This window comes from Sparus aurata, chromosome 21 (assembly GCF_900880675.1).
Source record: "Sparus aurata chromosome 21, fSpaAur1.1, whole genome shotgun sequence".
NCBI classification, from domain to species: Eukaryota; Metazoa; Chordata; class Actinopteri; order Spariformes; family Sparidae; genus Sparus; species Sparus aurata.
This window is the reverse complement of record NC_044207.1, coordinates 27,720,741-27,735,232: the sequence shown is the minus strand read 5'-3', so window position 1 is coordinate 27,735,232 and position 14,492 is coordinate 27,720,741. Positions and strand designations below refer to the sequence as shown.

The following is a 14,492-nucleotide window of genomic DNA, read 5'->3' as shown; positions in this document are numbered from 1 at the left end:
TGTCCTTTTCAGTCCAAGTACAGCCGATTAGATCAACAGTTGGTAAATCAAACTCTTGCTGAAGCCGGTTGAGCGAAGAGCGAAAATCTCCTTTCGATCAAGAAAAGCCTTCAGTTGCTCGACTTTCACTAGAATATACTCTCCGGTTCTGATGGAGGTGATGCAATAGCAACTCGCGTCTTGCAAACAAACAGTTGCCTCTCGCTGGTTGTCTCGCCTAAACCACGCCTGAAGCTGCCGGCTCTAGAAACCAGTAGTTACCTCTGCTGGATTTGGTAGATCACGTGGTCAAGAAAACACTTGATCACTGGTCAAACATAAATTCATTAGATGGGAAAGTATAGCGGTGGACAGGAACAAGAGATGAGGTGTGTGACATGAAACAAAGGTCCTGTAGTATGCACCTTAACCATTATATTTGTGTGACCATGATCGTCCCTGAACCTGAATGTTGTTGAAAACTGCTGGCGTGTTTGAGGCTGAATCACTGCAAAACCATCTGTGAAACCTTGGACATCAGAGAAGGTTCAGACTCTCTTGTCCTAAAGGTTAGAAGACCCTAGAGTGTCTCAAATACATATATAAGATTTCCTTTGACGGAAAATGGTTTTGTTGTTTAGAGGAGAAGACAGTATAGCTTAGAAGAACCATCTACACCTTTCCTTTTGACCTTGGACGTGAAGCCGTAAGTTGGAGGCTATTGGAGGGATTGTTTGTCGAGCTGACTATTCACTGTATTGATTACATCCTGGTGCTTGTGATTCCATTTAGACAATGAAGTGGTTATTGTCAGCTGCATCACAATGTTTCCCCACATGTACTTATCACATTATTAAACTGATGCTTTGTTTTTCAAAACTTTGATTTGTAATGATGGAAATATCAGAGACAAGAGACAAAAGCAGAGCGAACACAGGACTTAGAATTTGACCGTTGGCTATTATTAATGCTTCAAATGAATGCTGCAGGATTCAGCATCACCTAAAACATATTTCTCCTCTTTACAGGTCGAAGATTTGCCTTTTGGGAGGTGTAGTCTTATTTTTCAGAAGCAATCACACTTGAAATGCAACTGGTTTCTAAAAAAAAGGCTGCTTGACACGTGTTGTCCTCTTCACTTCATGCAAAAGAATCCATCAACTCAAGATAAATAAGCCGACACTGTTGTGAAATCCGTGTCTGTTTAAATGCAAAACTCCCTTTTTAAAAGCAGCGAGATCACCAGGCGGTGGTGGATAACGCGAGGCAGATGAAGACCTTGTGCTGTTCAGATGAAGTACACCGATGTTGACAGAGTAATCAAAGCGAAAGCCTCGTTGTCAGAGTAGTGGGCCGGGATCGGACCGCGGCGTGAATCATAGTAATTGGCTCTTGTCTCAGAGGTGGAGAACAACATCCATTAACAGGGAGGCTTCAGATGGAGGCAGCGTGAGTTCGGCTGTTGTAGCTTACAGTGCGGAGCGGCAGAGGAAAAGCCATGAATATTTACTGAGCTGATGGTCACAAATCTGTGAGTGTGTGTGAGTGGGATGCAATTGCACTACAGGCTGCATTTCTACAGTTTGGTAGACTGTTTCTCTAAATGATAGACGACAGAGTGTGCACAACGTCAGCGCCTCATTATAGAATAAAGTCGCGCCTACGCTTCTTGAAGGATGGACGACGTCTGCCTGTGTGACGTGGGTTAGCTACTCAGCAGGCTGAGACGAACCTATAACAGGAAAGACTGAACTTCTGTTAAATCAGACTTGATTTAAGTTTTTTAATTGAAGTAAATCTGTCGTATTTTTATAGAATTATATGGTTTTAAGTTACTGGGATTCCTCCACGTACCACTAGAGGGAGCTTCAAGATACTCACTAGCCTAGCTACATTAAAAAGGTGCAATACGTAAGAGTTTTAGTCGAGAACATGTATCGTGTTAATGATGTTAGCATGCTAACCCGCTAGCCCCAGCCTGTCCTGTCTGAAGCTCCAGTGCTATCAGTGTAACCAACAATCCCCTGGTGCACCTAGCTCCTAGTCCTGACCGCTAGATGCACGCTTAATTGAGCTAACAGGCTAACTGCAGTGACAGCAGAAGTTAGTGGTGGCACTGGTGATATGCTGCCCCCTTTTTGTTTGGAGTATGTCTTGGACAAAACTTGATTTTCAATTATTTTTTTGACTTTTCCGTCGTTCTACTTTGTGTTCAGATGCAAAATGAAGTGAAGGTCGGGGCTGCTGCAGCATAGTGACAGACGATAGGTTCTTTGGAGAGATAAACCAATTGCTAATTACTGCACATCATGCACTGCATATGACGTTTTTTATTGCAGGCGATCATCCACAAACCATTAAAAGAGTGAAACATTTTGCTTCCTCCGACGCTGATCCGTCTCCATCAGCAGCCAGCCTGTAATGAGCCAGTCGGGACGCCATTCATCTCCACAACAGGACACGATTACAGCTTTCATTTATCCATCTCGGGCAGAATTACACCATTCGCTCATCCAAGTGGACATTATTACACTGTTCATTCATCTAAAATGGTGTCATTACAGCTAAAAGACCAGTTTCCACCTGGGGAACATTAGACCTGCTTCTCCGTGATTAGACTCCATTTCGACACTTGTGTTTTAATGTTCACAGACTCAATAGGAATGATGATGAACCTTCTCTCATGTGAATACTTCATAACTCTAATTTTGGTGGTTTGGCTTTGATTTAGAGGCATTTCTATCTCTGTGGATTTCATTATCTGCGGCGGATGGATGGTCAAGTTGAAGGCAACTCTGTATTTCTTTGTTGGTGAGATTTTTGAGATAAAAGCCTCCCACCTCTCAGCATCAGTGAGCTCTCATCCTGCTGTTTTTAAGTATTAAACACATTTTCCACCAAGGCTAAAAATATGAAGAACAATCTGTCTCCAGCTGTGTCAGAAATGGTAAAATCTCCGGTGTGGCTTTTTTAACTGATCTCTGCCCTCAGCTGTGTTTGCCACTCTGGACAAGAGTTTGGACGCCTCTTTCCAGCTACTTTTATATTTAACCATGAAACTATTTAACTTATTTTAAGTGAGGACATGTTCCTGTTGCAACCTGCTGTTGTGAAGTACTTTCTCCTCCCTGAAGGACCATAGTTTAATGTCAAAGGCCTGGTTTCCACTTCCATCAATGGTAAAACTCCACTCCTCTTCAGCTGGTGTTTATCAGGCTAAAACAATGTGAAGCTCCTGCCCGCTACTTCTGGTATTCTGCTTTTCTGAACCTCTAAGTGCTGCATCGCTCAGGACAAGTGTTTCTGTTCAATCATCTCCAATATCTGTAGTCTCTAGAAAGATGAATGGATGTCAGGTGCAAAGGTCCTACTTGCAAAACTTCTGCTTTCCTGGAAAGTTTAAACACTACTGGGTTTTATTTCATGCAACAGAATTCATAATTTCTAAATTTTTCGGCTGTAATAATTCAATTGCAAATGTAAGTTATACTTAAGGATCCTCAGTACTTTGATATGATACTGACAAAACTAGGTCACCTGAAAGTTAATAATAATGTTATGGAAATTTCCTTTGATTGACATACAGATTAACATTTCTGGCGTCTCATAAAGATCAGCTGCTATACAGTGTTCAAGTATATGATAAAGTTCCATTATAGCACCATGTGACCAAAAATGAACATATATTAGAGGAAATGTAATTCCATCTTGTTTGCTTGAACAAAAAATCTTTGCAAACCAAACTTTTTTAGCGAACACGCACCTTGATTTGTAATTTTAAAAAGTGGATCTTAAGTGTCCTAAACTCTGTGCTTTTTTTCTGCTTTGTGATTGGTTGACAGAGGTGTGTGACAGCGCGCTGGTGTCCAATCTGCCGCCGTCGTCCTTCAGGAGCTCCTCCCATCTGTCCAGCAGTCACGCGCCGGGCTTCGCCAAACTCAACAGGAGAGACGGTGAGAAATCGTTTGTGCTGCTGTGAATTAAAGACCGGAGGATGTTGTGTTGAATGAGTGGGACAGGATTTTACTCGATAACAATTGTGTGACTCTTATTCGCTGACTGTAAAATGTGCTGCAAGGAAAAAGTTTTGTTTTCTCTTGTTGTCCATTTCATTATGTCCACCATGGCCTTGAGGGGATCAGGCATTTGTTTTTGTAGGTGTTTGTATCTCGCATTCTACTGTTTCCATCAGACTAATAATTGTCGCCCACATGTATGACTGTACTCTCAAGGACCTCCCGTGGTTGTGGTGAATCACAACTTTACAAAAACCTTTTTTTATTGACTTCTCTCTCTCGAGTCGATGGTTGGGGTTGCAGTTGCGGCTTCAATTTGCCCCCAGACAAACCTGTTGGTAGTGATGCGCCAATCACTGACATCATCTGAATTACGCATAACTTATCCACCTACCGCCCACCCAAATGAATCATTTTCACAATCCCATGGACATTTCACGTCATCTCCGTCTCTAAAGGCTATATTTCCTTTTAAATGATGTCAACTTGCAGAAAATTTCCAGGAGATTTCTTGACTGTGTGTTTTATTGTGGTATGAGTGTCATCTTTAATGATTTACCTCAATGATTAGAGGAGCTGTTATGCAATAAAGGTCAATGCAGTAAATAATTGTGCCAAACAGCTTTTAGTTTTAGCAAAACTAAAAGCTGTAGTTATAAGCTTGACAGGACAGAGGAAACTCTCCAGAGTGAACAGAATTAACCAGCTCTGATGGAGCTCAGGATTCATCACGCTGCTTTATTTTAAAGAAACTTTTATTTGTGACATATTGGGTGTGTAGAAGAACACAGAACATTATTTAACATTAAATCCTGACTGATCCGATCCTTCATCTCTGCTCCTGGGAAATCTCTGCAGGTAATGCAGTTAATATTTTATTCAACAACGATGTATTATTTAACCTGCACTCCGTTGAGTGCATTTGCTATTAATCAGAATGTTATTTTTTATGACTCAGCTCGCCTGATATGTGGATAATCTGCAGTGGCAGTGCATATAACTCCAACTCGTGCATCACTGCCTGGAGGAAATCCACACTCTGCTTGTTAGGGCATTTTTTGGCAGGAGGACTGTGGCTGAAATTGAGCTAGAGATGTTGCAATTATACGGTACGAAACGAGTCCCAACCCGATGCCCTGAAACTTGTCAGTTTTTAATAAAAAATCTTTAGCCCTGCTTTTTGCCTTTAAAAGATATTTTGAATGCTGATAACTTTCCGTCTTGTGTGAAACAATCTCCAGTCTGGAAAAAGCAGACTGACAGGGTTTCTCACCGCTGCATCGGAGAATTATAGAAGGGACTAAATGTAGATTAAAATGTATCTGTAGTACCTCTCGCATCCTTCTGTCTTGATCAAATGTTTCTTTGTCAGGAGAGGTGCAGCCATCTGTTACTGCAGCAGTTCATTTCAGCACTAAAGAGACTGTGTTTGGGCTCAGGACACAAAGCACAAAACCTTTCAAAACAGAAAAGTTTTACTGGACTAATAGACAACTCACCAGTGACTAGTTCGGAGAGAGAGGGGATCATAATTTATAGGAGACACGTCAAACCGAAAGAAAAAAAAAACAAGCAATAGCTGCTTTCATTCGTCTTTATTCTCTATAGATGCCGCTTGGGTTGCCAGACGGATAACTGTGAATGAAGTTTGTTTATCCAACACAAAGCCCTGTAGGGAGTCCTTAGCTGGATGCTGATGCGAGGCTTTGACAAAATGAAGATCGCGGTTTGTTGTGGAGCTCTCTGCAGGGAACGTGCTTCACCGCTTTATCTCAACATCAAAGCTCAGAATCGGCTGGGAGTGTGAGATGGGTCTAATCTCCATCTGATTGATTTCAGCACCTGGGAAACTAAAAAAAGAAGAAGCCTGCAGAACGCTGCTCAACCTGCAGTTTAACGGTCGAGACTTTCGGTTTTTGCTGCTAAATGCTTCCGGTTTGCTGGCTCACCATATAATGCAATAATTGCAATGTTAAAAGGTTGCTGCACTGCCCCCAAGAAAAATCAATTATTGCTGCTTTAAATATCAACATAATGAGTCTCTATAGTCATATCATTATCACCACCATCATAAGGCGGCTTTACCCTTTAAAACCACAATACATCTATGCCAGCATATTTTTCCAACATGCCTCAAACTGCCCGTGCAAAGATTCAGACTTCCTCTCATTAATAATAATCATGTCAGTATGAGAAAGTGCAGGTATTAGGAGTGGGAGTGTAAATGAAATGACTAATGCATCCCTTTGCTACTGCACTGTTGAAGTCTCACTTCAGTTGTTGGTAGATTAGGGAGGACTGCTTGTGTCACATTTTCCTTCCCCAGCTGGATTAAGTGTGCAAAGCTGACACGATTCCAGCTGTTTGCAGAGGAAATCGATGAATAAATGAACGTCTCCGTCTCATTTCCATCTCCTGCTGCTGCCGCCGCCGCCGCTAACTCTCTGCCTCCCCTCGTTGTTCTCAGAGGAGCAGCTTTGCTTTCAGTTCATTTACTCACTAAATGAACAGATTATCAAAAGCCACGGAGCACCACCGCATGGTATTTTATTAACGTGGGCTTCGTCAGCCTAGTTTTTTCTCCCACAGCAAGGGACTATCATCAAAATGTAATCATTTATTTCGAGGTAGAGGTTTCTTTATAAAACCAAGACTGATCAAAGATTGTATAAAGAACCTCATACATAATACTATGGATAGTTTCAAAGTAAGATCAAGATGAAAGTAGATTTTACTAAACTTTGTTAGTAAAGCGCCAAAAATGTTAAAAATTCGGCGTACACATAAACAGATGTATTTTCTTTCCAGTGCCTTAAATGTGTTTTACTGCTGGTGATGGATGGATGGATGAACTAATTTTCCTTCAGGGGTTAATAAAGTTATCAGAGCAGAGGGTACATTCAAGTACAATCAAAATACAAGGGCCAATATAGAAAAAGCGCTATATATAATATGAAAAAAAATCAATAAAAGGCCATGTGTACAATAACATGCTTACTGTTAAATAAAATAAAAAATGGCTGTTGAATAAAATTACTGTGGTATGTGTGCGATGAGATAATCTTGCTGTATTATTTATTATATAATTATTATATAAACATTATTTGTGCGTTGTGGAGTGGGCGTTATAAAGTCTGAATGCACCGGGAATGAACGACTTCCTGTGCCGTTGCTTTCAGCAGGGATAAGTTCCTCATACAGCCCCACATTAAAAGACCCGAACTATCACTTTAATCACTCACATACAGACAAAACATTATTTTTTTCAGTGCCGAAAAAATAATCGAGTAGTTACTTATTGCACCATTTTCTACCGTCAAACTCAAAGTCAGCCGCCTACCTCCGCATCCTCTATATTCTTTTGGATGCAGACTCACTCTGACTTCTTCTTGCGTTACATAAAGTGGAGTTGATGTCCTCTCCATCTGTCACCGGGATCCATTCAGTCTCTTACGGGCCTTTGACGTGCTAAACAGGTGAAGGCTTCGGCTAAAATATATTCTTTGTTTTTTTCTTGCCACATTGTTCTATCACACGCAGCTCAGGAGTGATAAATGTGTTCACGTCTGGCCGAAAGCACTCACAGAGATACATATTCATTTTTATGTAGGACGGTTACTTTTTCAAAAAAAGGCGATGCGTAACATTTTGTGCATGCACACCAACTTTAGAATTGGCTGAAAAGCTTTGACAGGCAGCTGATTGGAGATGAATGTCTCCTTCACCGAGAACCTGCCGGATGAATGACTCACTATTTTGGGCTCGCAGCGTTGTGTTGGTCCTCAGCCTGTCCTGTTCTTCATTATGATTTCCTGTCTTCACTTTTATATTTCTTCCCCTTTTCCATCTGCCTCTAAAACTGTCATCTTTTGGATTTCCGCTCTATTCGCAGTCACATTTTCATCGTTAAAGAACTAATTAACCAGCTCTGAGTGTTAATGGGCTGTCGTCAATGTTTAAGCGTTTCCTTTTTTTTCTCGGGCAACACTGACAATTATCGGTGGCGCCGCTGCAATTAGGCTGGAATGGACTTCTTTTTTTTTTTTTAAAACGGGAAGTATTGTGCCACAGTAATCGCTTTCTAAATGAGTGAGATTTAATAGAGGAATTAAACTTTAATTGGAAGCCGCTCTGGTTGTGTGTGTATAGACTGCCGAGTAATCGAGTATTGTGTGCGTATGTTACTGTAAAGTTCCAGTGTTGCACTTGAAAATCGAGTGGAGACGTGTTGCCGAGACTTTCTATCCGTCCGAAAAATGAAGAGTCATGCAGGAATGGAAAAGGACAGAGAGGCAGAGCTTCTCCCTCATTTTTCCCCCTCCGTCTCTCCCTTTGTATGTTCCTGTCCATCCTCTGTACCTGTCAGGTGGAATATCGGTGCATTATTAATGATCCGACAGTCCTTTCTTTTACTTATCCGTCCATCTGTTCCTTACAGTGGAGCTGCCGTCCACAGCGGACTCGCGTCAAGCTTGGTTTCCCTTCAGCGGTGAAGCAGAAGGAGAGCTGTGCAGCCCGACAAGGCTCTCGTCCTCACCTGTTGTTACGTACACTAGCTGTGCTGCTCTGATAACAAGAGGGAGAACAAATTGGGCTGGTGTCATGTGTCAGAGTGCTGAAAGAGGAAGTATCAAGTATGACAGGAGCGCTGAACCTGCTAGACGCACCTGAGGTTTTTGTTTTGTCCGACAGATTTGTCCTAATATCTATAAAGATACGTTTGAAGTATACCCTACAGCACATTATCATGCTACGGACAATTATTTGATGGGACTTTTAAGGAAAAACAGGCAAAAATAAATGGTTGATGTCCAGTTTTACTGCTCCATAATTTCCAAATCATTTCAGTTCACAGGAAATTACGTGTAAAGAAGTTTTATCCCCAAATTCCACCTGCCAAGCCAGCAGAGCAGATAGTTCTCACTCTAGACTTACGTGTTTACTTCCACTGGCTCCGCCGCGTTACGTATCTACTCCGTTGCAGCTCAGTCAGTTCGTACCCTTAAGTAGCAGATCTGCCAGGCCTCTATTTCTGCCAGATGCAGGAGAACAGTGCATCAAATCAGTACAGAGCAGACAGGAAGTCAAACACCAAAACATACAGTTAATTTTCATAATAAAACACTCTTCAAAAATCCTCAAAAAAGAGGAAAATCCAAGCACCTCTTCCAATCCTTCGGTTGGGAATACTAACCTTGTGTCTGTTTGTTGGTGTATTTATAAATAGATCATATAACTTATGTAATTATCGTGGGAACTGACAACGGAGCAAAGCCGCAGCAGAGCCGCTCCGTAACGTACATGTAACCAGTGGAATTCCTGGGTTAGGTTGGCTAATTTAAGAGTTGTGTCTTCCTTTATCAACATGAAGTCTTTAAGGTTTATTTTAACGATGCTATCAATACTGTCCGCTGGCATCAGAAATGTGTTGGTAGAACACAAGAATGTCAAGCTGGCACATCGTATGTTGTTGTTGTTGCGCTCTACGTGGTTCTTCTGTAGCTGCTGTCTGCTGTAGCTGTAATTACATTTTTGAGCAGGTGTGTACGAGCCTCTGTGCAGCCTACAGCTGTCACTGTCGAAAGGTACAGACAAAGCAGAAGAGGACTCAAACGCAGACACACTGACGGGGCTGGTTTCAATTAAAGGGATTTTACTTGAAGTGGTCAGCGGGTGTGAGGTTGGAAGATGACGGGACGAAAGAGGCAAACAAAGTCTGACAGAACAGAAGCCGGACGCTGGTCAGAGACAGGCAGCAGGCAGGATTGTGTAATACAAATAGGAGGAAAGAGAACATATGATGACAACGCAGCAATGTTGGCAAGACAGGAGAGAGAGCACAAGAGCCTGGTATGTATGGAGACTTAACGAGGTAACACTGGTGTGGTTCATTGAGGTAACGAGGAACAGGTGTGCAGGCGACGGGCAAAGAAACTCTTGACGGGCGTCTAGTGGACAGGTGAGGATAGGGGGAGGAATCAACATGGCTGCCAACATTTGGACTCCGTGGAGAGATTTCCATGCGTATTTGCGGCGACCAATGCCGTCTTTTTTAACGGGACGGCCGACCATCACGAGCTGTTTTTGTGGCAACTAAACCAGGTGTTTTTTAAGGAGACCTGGGGACATTTACAGATGTTTATCTGGTTACCAAACGGGTATTTTAAGCCAAACCATGGCGTCTTCTTAACCCTAACCAAGTGGTTTCTGTGCCTAACCTAACCAGACCACAAGAAACAAGAGCGATAACTGGACCGCTGGAAGTAGCAGCTTACAGAGCTAAAAATGTATTCTGGCGATTTGGTTGTTTGGCATTCTAATTGGCTGGCAGAGCAGTGATGTCATACTCCTGACTGGCATTTAAGTCACACGTACGTTCCAACACTGGTCAACATGCGTGACGGTACCGTTAAGTGCAGTTGGACGGTCCGAGTCAGTTCTTTGACGGACACCGTCTGGAGGGAAACCGCGGAGATCTCTTTGATTTAACGTGACAGCCGTGACAGGAAGTGTTCAGACCATCAGCCATCAGTTCGCCGCTGTTTCAATTATATCTGACAGGGTGGACACAGCAGATCTTTGTAACGCCTCTCGGTCTCTTAGTCGTTTCCCTTTAATCTCTTTCTCTTTTCTCCCCCTGTCTAATCCTCATGAGTAAAGGTCAGGGTGTCTGCTCTTTTCTGTTCTTCTGTCACTGGACACGTCTGTTAGTCGACTGCTTATTAGCCGTGGCCTTTAGCTCTTTAAAGATCAGCCTCCACCAGTTACCAAGCCGACACTGATTTATTTTCACTGCAGGTTTTTCAGAGGCATTTCTCAGTCAGAACAAAATAAGCGAATATAGAAAATGTTCATTTTTTTTTACAAGTTGCACTCCTCAAACCCAGGGTCGGAAAGATGTTGTGTTATAATCAAAATACCAAACATAATATTGATCTCAAGAACGATTACTGTAGATGTGTAATAAAAATCTGACCTTACGGTACCAGTAAATGTAACTTTATTAGCTTTTCTTGGCATTTAGCTGTAATTGGGTAGCTTACAAAGAAGACACACATGACTTGGACCTGAACTCGTGGCAGTTCTGTTACAGTTGGTATTTTATTTGGTGCAGCTTTGCAAGCTTTGCGTCAGTGAACAACCAATTGTTGAGCCACGTTGTGTTTTTCATCCTTCACATCAAAAGCACGCCAACTGTACATGTTCTCCGTCCATCGTCAGTTTCTCATGAAGCGTCTCACGCAAGATTCTTTTTTAAACTTGCTCTTGTTGTTCAGCCAAACACAACAAAACACGGGAGCTCTTCTTTTTCCGCGTCAGATCACCATCTTGTTTTTCTAGTGTACGTGTGTGGAGCGTCTTTGTACACAGGCCTCAGATTGTAGACTGTATGGAAACAGCTGTGAAGTACGAACAAAGCCTGACACCCCTCAGGCTGCTGGAACGGAGGCTCCGATCGATGGCGGCTTCAGGGCGACTGAAGCAGATTCTTTCCTAGTCGTGCTACAATGGAGAAAAACTTGTGACTCTTGCAAGATCGCTGAAAGGTTATGAAGTAACTATCTTGTGGCAGCCATCCTGTGTTTGTATCACAGTTAAGAGCTGTTTTCTGTCTTCACATTCAGTAAGATGTCGGGCTTCAACAAAGATGTGGCTCATCATCAGTTCTGTCAGACAGAATCTCAAGGCTGAGGAGAACTTCAGGGCTGCACTTCTGCCTTTTGCCTACGCATGTTTGGCCGGCTGCCATTGAGTGATTGCCGCTGAATGTGACTCAGTCGGGGTGAGTGTCGGCACTTCACCCTTTGGTGGATCGCCCACGTCGGGTCAGGAGTGTTTGGCAACATCGTGCGAGGAAGTTCAAACACTGAAAGTAGAATAAAACTGAGCGTGAGATGAGGAAGCTGACCAGTTTACCAGTCGGTCTATGTTGAAGAACTGATGAAAGTTTCCTGGTGGTCTTTGTTTGTTGAGCGTAGACGACATTAGCCGTTCTTCCGACTGCTGAAAATGTCTTTACGACTGGCCTTCAGCTGCCGCCCCACAGTTGAGCAGCTCAGTACTGTCCTCTGGAGGCTCGGGATGAAGTCTGTGAGTAGCTTTGTTTCAAAATGCTTCCCGCTGCTTCAACAACGAGCATACAACAGAACGGCATCGTGAGAACAACTGACATTTACACTGTTTGTTTTCTGTTTGTTCTTTTAATGCGTTCCAAGAGCTCGCCGACTCCCCGTGTGTGTGTGTGTGTGCGGTATCGCCTCCTCTCGCTCTTCCTCTCTATTAATTGTTGTGCGTGTTTGTGCCATGCTGTCTTTATTTGTGTGTGTGTGTGTGCACGCGCTCAGTGGGACACTGGTCAGCAGCCTCCTCCTTCAGAATCGTCCATCTGGCGTTTGAGCTCTGAGGCGTTGATTTGGCCTGACAAAGCACTTTCCAACATGCGCACACACACACACACACAAACACACACACACACACAAACACACACACACACACACGCGTGCGCGCTTCTTTCTCTTGTCGCAGTCGTCTCTGTATCTGAAAACACGGACAAATTTAATGGCAATGTGCTTGTACTCAGCTAATCAATAACAGCGTTTATTGAAAGTCTTTTGGGATGAGACACGTTGTCATTAGCTTAATGTGCAACTAGGCAATACTACACGGAGGAAACGCCTCCAGCCTATCAAAGAAGCTACACTTTTAATTAAAATATTAACAGCATGTTTCATCAAACCCCCTTTTTGTATTTCCTCCGCCTGTTGACCTCAAATACAACCGATCAATATGTTACAACACCGCTCCTCATTGGTGATATGTAATACGGGAAATGATACAAACCTGCAGGGCTACTGTAAAACTAATCAATGCTTGGCACCACAACCTCCGATTGATGATATTCTATATAGCAAAGGTTCCAGCCTTGCAAGCACACCGTACAGCTAATCAATAGATCACGCCACAGCCTTTTAGCGATACTATATTTGGGAGTGGATGCAGATGGTGTCGCTTTCTGTGCAACAGATCGATGCTTGGCACCGCAACCACTTATTGATGACGTTTTGATATAGAAATGTAATAAGAGGCGACACAGTAATTTGTGGTCTGAAAATTGTTGTTTCATGATCTAAATCCAGTAAAACACCTCGTCAGTGATGGCGAAGTAGATCCATGCCTCGGATCTCGCCACGAGGAAGAAGACGTTTCAGTGGTTTTAATCACAGATTTCTAAAATCGCTCTTCTTCAGGGGCCAGACGAATAAAAGTCTGATTAGATTCACAACTTTCAATGTGATTATAGATTCTAAGGTTACATCTGTCAACCTATATTTCATGTCCAACTCATCATTTCCATGGTCCAGTTTATGTTTTGGAAAGTGCAAGTACACGCGGTTATCCGGCCCTTGCACGGCCACGTGGTCCAGACTGAAGTATCTCATCAACAACTGGATGTGATTGCCATGAATTTTGGATTTCTAGCTACCGCGTCCACAGGATATCTTCAGTGGAGTTTCTCCCCGATGCTCCCCACACAGGTTCTTTCTAGGACCATAGTTATACATTGTGATGACGTCAAACTGTTTTAAAATCACTTCTCTCTGCTCAAAGAAAGTTGTACCACCACAAAAACCTCCATGGGTCAAAAATTAATTATAGAAAAACACATTATTGACCTTGTTTGCAGTTCAAGGTGTCAATAGTTGTATATATATATACGTTTTATAGTGGAGCGCTACATAAAAACGCTCTTTGCTGCAGTACAGCGAGTGAACACGGTGCAAAATTGGAAGCAAGGCTGAGCAGCGCTGTCTGATGCAGGTCTATGATGCATTCATGGTCCTCCTCACCCTCAGGATGACTTTGCTGATCCTTTGACTTCTTCTCCAGCAGCACCGTCAAGTCAAAATCTGACCGGCACTTTGGTCATTATCAGATGAGACTCCCATCAGACCCAGTTGGACTTTATGTTTCACAGCAAATGTTCATATACAAACGCACTGAAATAGGACGGTGAACAAGGATGAAGTCATGCCAAGTTGACATTCCCATGTTAGCAATGTACTTTTGAACACGTTTTAAGTTTTGAACAATTTGAAATACAGCCTCATAAAGTTGCTAGCTTCATTACTGACTCTGCAGACTCATGTGTTGTTCCTATCAACGCCATTTGTGTGTTTCTTTATAACATATTCAGCCACATTACACAGCAGCTAAAGTAATGCACAACGGTGCATTTGTGTGCTGAGAAAGCGAGAGGAAAAAAAATAACACACTGTCATCCAGAAATCCTGCTAATCAGCACTTTGTTGTCTCAATCCAAAGACAAATGTTTAACCAGCATGAAAAGCTGTGGAGGCTGCAGGTTTGCAAATTGGAAAATTGTGGTGGAATTGAGCTTTTCATTATGTCGACAGTCTCTTTTTTTTGATTCATGAAGACAAATGGACTCCAACATGTGCCGAGCCTAAAATGGCTATTAAGGGAACGTTCTGTGTT

At 42.6% G+C, this 14,492-nt stretch overlaps 1 protein-coding gene across 1 annotated transcript in view; it reads left to right on the top strand.

Annotated features, from left to right (window-relative positions):
• LOC115572765 (contactin-associated protein-like 4) overlaps window positions 1-14,492 on the top strand; it is a 115,901-nt gene that overhangs the window by 27,779 nt on the left and 73,630 nt on the right. The window contains 1 exon segment of the mRNA XM_030403200.1: window positions 3,822-3,932. Within this exon segment, the coding sequence (XP_030259060.1) occupies window positions 3,822-3,932 (111 nt within the window).